This window comes from Arachis duranensis, chromosome 3 (assembly GCF_000817695.3).
Source record: "Arachis duranensis cultivar V14167 chromosome 3, aradu.V14167.gnm2.J7QH, whole genome shotgun sequence".
NCBI classification, from domain to species: Eukaryota; Viridiplantae; Streptophyta; class Magnoliopsida; order Fabales; family Fabaceae; genus Arachis; species Arachis duranensis.
In genome coordinates, this window is record NC_029774.3 from 13,281,150 (window position 1) to 13,291,220 (window position 10,071).

The 10,071-nt window shown below is 36.1% G+C and overlaps 2 protein-coding genes across 2 annotated transcripts; both read left to right on the plus strand.

The window, feature by feature from the left end:
- The first annotated feature begins 1,218 nt into the window (after positions 1-1,218).
- Positions 1,219-2,459, plus strand: LOC107477792 (mitogen-activated protein kinase kinase kinase 18). The gene has a single exon (XM_016097858.3). It carries the CDS (start codon positions 1,300-1,302, stop codon positions 2,392-2,394), a length of 1,095 nt encoding a protein of 364 aa, XP_015953344.1. The 5' UTR covers positions 1,219-1,299; the 3' UTR covers positions 2,395-2,459.
- A 2,651-nt stretch (positions 2,460-5,110) lies between these two features.
- Positions 5,111-5,933, plus strand: LOC107477764 (uncharacterized). Its single transcript, XM_016097835.1, has 3 exons — positions 5,111-5,260; positions 5,337-5,494; positions 5,864-5,933. Exons 1-3 carry the CDS (start codon positions 5,111-5,113, stop codon positions 5,931-5,933), a joined length of 378 nt encoding a protein of 125 aa, XP_015953321.1.
- Positions 5,934-10,071: the final 4,138 nt, after the last annotated feature.

Genomic DNA, 10,071 nt, shown 5'->3' on the forward strand with positions numbered 1-10,071 from the left:
TATAGCTCATCACCGTCTTTGTGTGGATTACCTCTAAGCTTGCTCTTGTATTCTTAAAGATTCGTGCATTCCGACGTAATGTTTAAAAAAAAAAAAAAACATTACGACGTCGTATGAGTAAATTTGGACTCTATTTAGTCCTTAAAAAACTAGTTTGTCAATTTGGTTATTTCGTTAACTTTTTACTGATGTCGTCGTTATTTAATAACTTCTAATGTTTATTGTTAAGTACCACATTACATGTTTTATATGACATGCACATATTTCAATATCTAACCGACACCATAATTAACTAGACGAAATTTTTTAAGAATCATTTTAAACATTAACCAATAGTTTCACGTTTCATTGCGACAAGGGGCTATGACCCTTCACCCTTTTCTTGTTTCAATTAGGAGAGATATCCATTTCTCATGCCAAATATTCCATCCCCATACCCCATTAATCGATACCACACTTTTGGAATCCATTCAATATTTCAACGGAAAAATAATGTTATGAACCCTCAAAGATATTGATAAAGTAGTCCATCAAAACAGTGGACCGATCCATGAAATACCAGTCTTCTCAAAAGCATTAAAAGAACTTAGAAGGAGGCAAAACAAAATAATGAATTTTTCTCTTTCTAGTTTTGACTTCTAAACCTAAGTTGACTTTTACTATTTCATCACCCTATAGGACTTGTAATTTGTCAAGTTTGTGTGTTCACACATATGCACAGTCAAATTAAAAAAATTCAACCCCTTTATAGGATCTAGCATAATAACGTGAACAAAATTGATACTAATGTTCAACCAATTTCGGTGGTTCAACACTTAAACTCACCAAATCAACTTGCCCCCTAAGACCCCCATATTATAATTTTCCTAAGTTTTAGTTAGCTATGATACAAAACAAAGGATATACTATACTCTTTGAATGGCATCTCAACTATTTGTATCTTGCACTCAGCACACTCTTAAGCTTCAATCATAATATAAGCAACCCTTTTTCGCCACGTGTCAAGCACAAAACTATTGCCGACGGAAAAACCTGAACCATCCAAATTTGGACACGTTTTCTAGCCAGACTTGAGTTGAGGAATTGTCAACTCTTAAGAGAGAGAGAGAAATGGATAGAGAGTTAGCGCCAACCAAATTAAGTAGCCAACCAATAAAGAGAACCTTTTTCAAAAACCAAAGTCTCACATCGGAATTACACACATGTATATATAAATAACAAACTATAGGACTCTGCATTATTCACCATAATATTCTTAGTCCTTTTCTTATATTCTTCATTCCAAATTTCTTGCCAAATATGGAGTGGAGTAGAGGACACACTATAGGCCATGGATCCTCAGCTACCGTATCTATAGCCACCCGCCGTGAGGGCTGCCGTGTATTCGCCGCGAAGTCATCGGAGCTATGCAATTCAGAATCTTTACAAAGAGAACAGAGGATTTTATCTTCTCTATGCTCTCCTTATGTGGTTAATTTCAAAGGGAGTGACATAACCATGGAGAACAACAAGCTCTACTACAATCTCTTCATGGAGTACATGCCATTCGGAACCCTTTCCTCGGAAATTAACCGGCACGGCGGCCGGCTCGATGAGGCAAAAATTAAGACCTACACAAGGCAAATTGTGCAGGGGCTAGAGTATATACACTCTAAAGGGTTGGTACATTGTGACATAAAATGTTCCAACATCTTAATTGGCACCGAAGGCGCCAAAATTGGTGACTTGGGATGCGCCAAGAGTGTCGTGGATCCGCGAATCAGCGGCACTCCGATGTTGATGGCGCCGGAAGCGGTGCGGGGAGAGGATCAAGGGTGTGCTAGTGATATTTGGTCACTTGGGTGCACCATAATTGAAATGGCTAAAGGTGAAGCAGCGTGGCCTAATTTGTTGGACCCATTTTGTGTTCTTTATCACATTGCATATTCCGGTGAAGTTCCTGAGATTCCATGGTTTCTATCTGAAGAAGGTAAGGATTTCTTGGGGAAGTGTCTAAGGTGGAATCCAGAAGAGAGGTGTACCGCTACTCAACTTCTTAATCATCCTTTTCTCAATTCCAAGGTGGAATCAAATTCAACATCGCCAACAAGTATTCTTGAGCATGGGTTTTGGAGCTGTGTGGAAGAAGGTTCTCACACAACAAGAACAACAAGCCTTGGGGATTTGCCACCTGACAGGGTTAGAATGTTGGGTTTGTGTTCAGAGGAATCATGTTGGGCATCATGGAATGATGATGGGAACTGGATCACAATTAGAGGGAATGAGTGTGACTCATGGGGTGAAGGGGTTTTTCGTAATTTTGGGTCAGAGACAGCTTCTAGTAGTAATGGTGGTTTGGATCTGAAGGAGTTGGTGGAAAGCAATGTGAGTGGTAGAATTTGGAGTAAACAATAATAATATCATTTGTAGCCATGGTAGTGTTGTAGTTAGAAATGTAAATTCCGTTAGATTTATTATGAATGAATTTTTTTTTTTAATGTGCATCACACTTAATTTGTGTTTGTTTCTATGGACATAATAGAATAGCACACTAAAATAGAGATAATAGAATAAAAACACTAAAAATTATTTTTTTTTGTATATTGTGTTTGAATATAATGTACAAAACATTAATGTAATGTCCTATATTATATTTGGATATATATAAACAAAATTAAAATATTATGCATGACTTAAATAATCATATGATTCTAAATTTTTTTGTCTCGTATAAACTAATTTAACAAAAAAGAAGAGTATGTAAAAGTACAAGAGATTACAAGAAGAATTGGTCTATGAATCAACAAGTTAAAAATGGTACTAAAATAATAAAATTAAGAATAAATAAAATAATAAACAAAATAATATAACTAGAAGAGTGAATTAAACTTCTATTGAGTAAATCTGCAAGAATTGTCAAGTCAAGTAAGAAATTCTGCTAGAAAAAAGAGTACTTGAGAAAAAAAGGGAAAAAAAAAGAACGCAGAAATAGAGAATTGAAAGGACATGGAGAAGAGAGCACCTTTCTATGAACAATGTTGTATAAAAAAAGTTCAAATTAGAAAAAATAAAAAGAGATAATAGTAGAATAACAAAAAATATCTATAAACAAAAAAAAAATCATAAAAAAATCCGTAACTATCTTTTCAAATTTCTTATCTATTATTGTCTTTCGTTTAAAAGTATATACAAAAATAAAAAAAAATTATCCTGAAATTACAGTGGATCAATTTAGATCATTTGAATTTTTAGTAATAGTTTTTATATATTAATAGTTTTATTTAGATAAAATAAAAAATTATTATCTTTAGAGTAAATTCTAAGAGAAGTAATTTTCTCAAAACTTATTTTCATATTTATTTAAAAAAAAAAATTATCCTCCACAAATCACTCTACGTTATAATCAATTTGTAGTTGATCAACTCTACAAATGAATTTAGAAACGAGTAATGCTAGGAGACCAGCAACATTTGTGATTGGTAACCATCAATTAGCCATCAATGATGATTTGATGGTATGAGATTGGTGTGAAATTTCATCCAATGGCTTACATTTTTCTGCTGGTTATATGCTGGCCAAAATACAATAAAATTGCTGGCCCCTAGACTTTTCCTTTAGAAACAATTTGGACATAAAGTTTGATAGATGATGTTCTGGCCCTATTCAACCATAGACCAAACAACATTTGTTGGTAGCCCTTTAAAAATGGAACACTTTTTTACCTCTTTGGTGAAGAAGAAAAAGAAATTGAATGGGGAATGGCAGGTCCCAGTTGGTTGCCTTGGTTTTAATCCCTTTCCTAAGTGCCCAAAATTTGTTCTCTATTATTTGCTTTAGTTGTTGATTCCTATGGTCTATGGACAATGAAGCATAGGGAACCAAGGTGGCCACCATTTAGAGCAATGTGTTTCTCTGTCTTTTGTTGTTGCCATTTCCTTTGTCTTTTTCTTCTTACCCTCTTTTTTAAACCTATTTTGATAGATTAAGTGATTTCCATCTCTTGGCAACAAAATCATACAATCAAAAACAGGTAACATTTTTTACAATTGCAGGCGTTCAAACATTTAATGTAAAATAGAAAATGCAACAACTACAATGTTAGGTGTATGTGTGCATATGGATCCATAAAAGAGCAAGACAAGTTGTGAGAAGCAGTGGACTTGGCAGGGTTTTGGTCAACCGCCACCATCTTATATGAAAATTTCAGACTCAATCCAACCATAATTCACATTTTGAATCTTCTAGAGCTTCAATTCAAGAGAACTCTGATCTGGTCAACAAGGTATTCAACTTCATTCCCTTGCACTGTTGTAATGATATGATGTCCGATTCTCGAAGCATCTTTACTATACTACTGGCCATAATAAAAAATTAATTATTTTTCCAATACTGTTATTAATTAGCTTCTACTTATAGAAAGGTTGCAATACTATACAAAAGCGTGAAAAAAGTGCATGGAATGAGATGAAAGTATGTTTGACCATTGATATTGTTAAAAAATGTGAAGTAGTTCATTTATCAATAATTATTCTTTTCGTGTAATACTATTATTATTTTTTCACCATCCGATACATGTTTCTTTTAAGTATATTTTATATTCTATATAGGCATGATTGTGGTTGATCCTTCTCAATCGCAAGTGCTTATACTGCTAATTCATAATCCATAATACTTAGCTTATTATTACATGAACTTCTAATTTAATAAGCTGTATTTAATTATACAATTTTAATTTTATTTTTTGATTGACAGTATTCCTGAAACGGATGGATGTTGACAAAGAAATGGAATCAATCAACGTAAGCTCCAAATACACTTGTGGTCAATTTGCAAGTATAATTATAGGATTCGAATGATATATATTGGAATATAGGTTAAGATTATTATTAAGAGATAAGGATAAGTATTTTTTTCGTTTCTAAGTTTTGGGGTAAAAACTAAATTTATCTTTGACCTTTTTTTGTTATTAAAATTATCTTCGATCTTTACAAACACTTTAAAATTATCTTTCCCTCTATCAACAAAATTTTTTGGACACATTTACTCCTAAAGTTGTTATTAATTGGGGTTTAATTAAAAAGCTCACCCCAAACCAAAATCATAAAGCGTGTGCTAGGCTTCCAGTGCAGTCATGGCCTCGGAGAGCTCAAGGTCGTCTCAGAGCAGGGGATCTACGCAGAAGAAGGGGCTTCTTTGTGGGTATGGTGAGAGACCGGTGGTGCAAATTTTGGGAACGAAAGACAATCCAGGTCGACGATTTTGGGGCTGCGTCTACTATGAGGTGCGTTTATGTATTTTTGCTTTCAGCTGATGTTAACATTTTGTTTCTAGGCACTGACTATGGTGGGATCCTATAGGTTAAAGAAGAGTGTCAGTTTTTTCGTTGGGAAGACCCAGAAGCTGAAACCGAAGATCCGCAGGTTGCAAGGTTGAAGAGGAAAGTTGTAGCCCTGAAAACAAACGTGAAGGCATCTAAGTGGAAGTTGAAGGTTGCTGCAATGTTGGGCATGGTTGGGTGGGTTGGTTGTTTATTTTTCTGGCTGCAGGTTTCGTTGAATCACAAGCAGGATTTACCTTATTTGCTGCCTCTGAAAATAGGTTGATGAAAGTAGGGTAGAAAATAGGGCAATTTTCAGTTAGGATGTACTTAGGCTTTGAAATCTACTTTATGTAATTAAAATCTGCTGCTGTGGTTGGATAGAATTTGTGTTAATGAAATTAGTTTTTGTAGGTTAGTCTATGTGTATGTAAGTGATGGTGTGTGTCTGTAATTTCACAAAAAATTGGTAATGAAACTGGATCTGGTTGCCTGAAATTATGACTGAAGAATTGTGTCAACATAAATGGTAAACTATGACCTGGTTTAATAATGCATAATATGCAGTATGCAATACTTGCTCAACATCAAAATGAAACCAGAAGCAGATACATTAAAACACAACTATGTGACCTGATTCATTAACAAGCATATGTCCTATTGTTTTCTTAGATGACAGTTGAACCTAGAACAAACCAAGAGTAACTTTCTTTACTTTTACACAACATTAAACATAAACAGTATGTAATAAGTTGCAACCAAAATGAAATCTCACAAACATATAGTATAATCAACTTAACTCTACATTAAGAAGCTAACAACTTAATTAGAATCTAAAAATTCTTAAAGTTTTTTTCAAGTTCTTGGAGGCAATTTTGTCATCAGCCTCAACTTTCTTGGAGAAATATGTAGTGCAATATTGTGACTGAAGGAGACTTTGTTCATAACTGGTTGGCTTGAGCTGGATGTACCCTTCTTCTTGGCAGCTAGTGGTGGTTGTGTTGAGCTTCTGATGGGCTTCATCTTGGGCCTTTGCTGAGGAATAGCTGCTGATGTTGTGTTGGGCCTAGATGTATGTGTTGTGGGCTTGGAAATGGGTTAGGATAACTTGGACCTGGTTATGGGTGTTGCGTTAGTGGCTGGTTGGGGTTGTGATGATGATTTTCCTTGCGGATTGGACCTCTTCCTCCCTCTGATAGCAGATTGCACAGCAGGTTTTGAAATTGATCTCTTCCTTCCTCCATTAGTTTTCTTCACAGCAGATTGTTTAGGTGGTTGGGCCTGCAATACAGCAAGAATGAGGCAAATTACATGTAGCAAAAATATTGTAATAAAATCCTAACATACATATGGCAAAATGAACTTACAGGGAGGGGTGGGTTGCTGCATCTTCCTCTCTTGTGACCTGATGCACCACAGTTTGAACACCACTGGATCTGCCCCCTCCTAGACAGGTGAGTTTGGATTCTAGCCTCTGATTCATCAGGTCCTCTCTTCCTCTTCTTTACTGGTCTGTGGCTAGGCTTCCGATAGGGTGGTGACATGACATCATCAAAATTAGTGTGCTCCCACAGATCTGAGCCATTGAGAGGGTTGATTATCGAATCATAGCACTTGACATAGGCATCTCTCTTGTAGTAGTCATCCACATATGAATGCATATCAAGACCTTTGAAGTTGATGCAGCTGATGGTATGTGTGCATGGAATTCCACTTAGCTGCCATTTCTTATAAAAACGCTCACGAAGAGACAAATCAACAGTATATTTGCTCAACCTATTTACAACCTCATATGTCTGGACAGCAGACCAACAAGGCCTCCACTCACCGGCTAACCTACCTCTTCTCTCTATCTTCTTCCTAATTCGAGGTAAAATTATTCTATTGAACTTTTGAATTCTTTTTCTATTAACAGCCCATCTACTCATCAAGTACACCCTAATTTATTCTAGCATAGTAATAATGGACTTTTCCCTAGACTCTAATATTGCACAATTAAAGCTTTCACACATATTGTTTACAAGAGTATCGCATTTGGAATGGAAGTTAAACCTGGACCTGCTCCAAAATCTAGGAGGAATAGAACTGAGATGCCTGTGAGCATCCATATTGACCGTTCGAACCATTGCCATGTCTCTCTCCCAATCCTTCCAGTGTGTAGCCTTTGTACACCTCCACATCAATTGCTTCAAGTGCAGTCCCGAAAACTTTTTTCTAAAGTTGCTGTAGAGATGGCGTATGCAAAACCTGTGATCTACACCTGGGATTACTTCATCAAAAGCGAGCAGTAAACCCTAACAAAGGAGGTAAAATTGTTCATGCATAAGTATGTTATTAGTTAGAATTAATTGAGTCAAAGAATTCAATTTAACACAATTATTATTTACCTTCTGCTGATCAGACATGAAGGTTACTCTGCCAATTGTCTCAAACCCAAAATCATCAATTAGCAGCTTCAGAAACTAAATCCAGGTATCTTTCGTCTCTGACTCAAAAACGGCATAGGCGATAGGGAGCATCCGATCATTAGGGTCCCAATCTATAGCAGTCAACAGCTGCCCTCTTAAGGTGTCTTGAGAAAGCATCCATCTAGCCCAATGAACTTCCTACAATATACAAAACTTTTTTTTGCAAGCCTCTAGGCATACATAAACTCTTTAAAATATGCAGAAGTTGTTCAAGGATGAGTGTTGCTGCTCAATCTCAAAATCAGGGGATCTTTGTACCTTGAGCGTCACTGATGATCCTGGATTAGCACGTAGCAACTCGGAGTAGTAATCAGCAATCCTCTTGTACTGCTTCTTGTACTCTCCTTGTATTTCATCCAACACAGCTTGTCTTGACCTAGCTGCCATTGAGGTTGTAACTGTCAGATTCCACTTCATTTGTGCCTTGTTTCCCAATTCCTTTATCTTAACCTTTGGATTATGTTCCACCTTGTTCTTAAAAGCTCTACTCAGCCATGAAGTATGCATTATCCCAACCATATGCGACTGGCCACAGGTATGCTTAAGGTTCATGGACCGAAGCTGCCAAGTTGCTTCCTCACACATCTTAGCAGCATATAACCAAAAAGGACAACCAGGCTGACAAACAGCCCTCACTCTAACCAAGTCAAGCTTGGCATACCTGAGTCCCCTTCTTTTTTATACTGCATAGGCCGTCACAGTGTCTTTAAATTCCTCTCTTGAAGCAAAAATTGTTCCCACCTCCCACTTGTAACTGGTTATGTCTTTAACATCCTTATGAATTGGATAGCTCCTCGCCTTATAGTTAACTTCCCCCTGTCCATCCTCATCATCTGAATCACCACCAACTTTATACTCAAAATCTGCTTCGTCGCTATTGAAGCCTTCCTCATCACTAAAATCACCATTCATAACTCCTTTGCCTTTATCAACCCTCTCACTATCCTTGGCACTTGTCAATTCTTCAAACCCACGCTCATCATCATATTCCTCTTCACTATCTGTAAAATGAATGTCATCTGTACTATCAACCTCAAGATCAGACGGAATAAACTCCTCATCATCGCTGTCATCATCGCTATTTGTCTCATCCCGTTCATTTTCAGTAGCCACATCTGTTTCTAAGTTATCTCCTTCATTAACTTGTTGCACATCATCATTTTTCACCTGTTGACCTTGTTCACCTTCATAAACCACCAACTGATTACTGAGATTTTCCTTTGTTTGGCCTCCAACATCAATAAACCCAACTTCAGAAAATCCTTCTGCATCCTCAACCACATGCACCACAAACACCTCAACATGACCCCTCAACTTTGCTATTCTACACATCTCAAGTGCATCTTTATCTGTAGCAAATAATTTTAGAGTCTTCTCTAACCATTCTCCTGTTGGATCCTTATACCACAGAGCTGAAATGTTCTCCTTTGTGTACTCAAACTGACATAGCTTTGCATATGCCTCAAATACAGACCAACAGTCACTCTCAATATTTTCAATGAGTGTCTTTTGTCCCCCTATATACTACAACATCCCATTATCATATCCGAATCGACCCCCATAGTAGACAGTCAAAGTAAAGCTTCCCATTTCTTAAAGAGAAAAAAAATTAAATCAAATCCTCGCAGTTTTAGGAAACTAAAAGAATCTATTCAAACATTATTACGTTCAACCTCGACCAAATCCGTAACAAATGCTACATACATACCTGAATAGCGATGACAACGGTGGACTGACCTCCTTCCTCACCATTGCTAACGCCGTCTAAATGCAGTTCCGATACTCCTCAGGTGACGACAAACCACTGCTAGGGTATCATTGAACATGAAACATTAGCTTGCAAGTGTGTAATGTAAATGAGACAGTGAATTCCTTTCGGGGAATGAAAACGAAGCGTTAAAGACTCCAAGGGTAAATGTGTCTGAAAATTTTTGTTGATGGGGAGGGGTGTTAAAGTGTTTATAAAGGTTGAGCATGATTTTAATAACAAAAAAGGTCAGAGACGAATTTGATTTTCACCTCAGACTTTAGGAACAAAAAAAGTACTAATCCTAATAGATGTTTTTAAATATTTTGTTTTATTAAATATAAATTTTAAAATAATTTTTTTTTAATTAATAAATTTATTCTGTATTTATTTTGAGGAACATTTTATCTAAATTATATTATCAGTTGAGCGAGATTGAGTTAATGTTTAAAATAATTCCTAAAATTTGATCTCCGACTTAATTTAGCATTTAAACTTTTAATTGATATTAATTGTACTTTGAAATTTTAACTCATACCTCAATTTGGTCCTTCTATCAT

What these genes read in the sequence shown, in the direction of transcription:
- LOC107477792 (XM_016097858.3), top strand. Translation starts at nt 1,300, where the DNA reads ATGGAGTGGAGTAGAGGACACACTATAGGCCATGGATCCTCAGCTACC.
- LOC107477764 (XM_016097835.1), top strand. Translation starts at nt 5,111, where the DNA reads ATGGCCTCGGAGAGCTCAAGGTCGTCTCAGAGCAGGGGATCTACGCAG. An exon ending in GGGGCTGCGTCTACTATGAG is followed by an intron (nt 5,261 to 5,336) that starts GTGCGTTTATGT and finishes GGGATCCTATAG; the next exon opens with GTTAAAGAAGAGTGTCAGTT. An exon ending in GCAATGTTGGGCATGGTTGG is followed by an intron (nt 5,495 to 5,863) that starts GTGGGTTGGTTG and finishes CATAATATGCAG; the next exon opens with TATGCAATACTTGCTCAACA.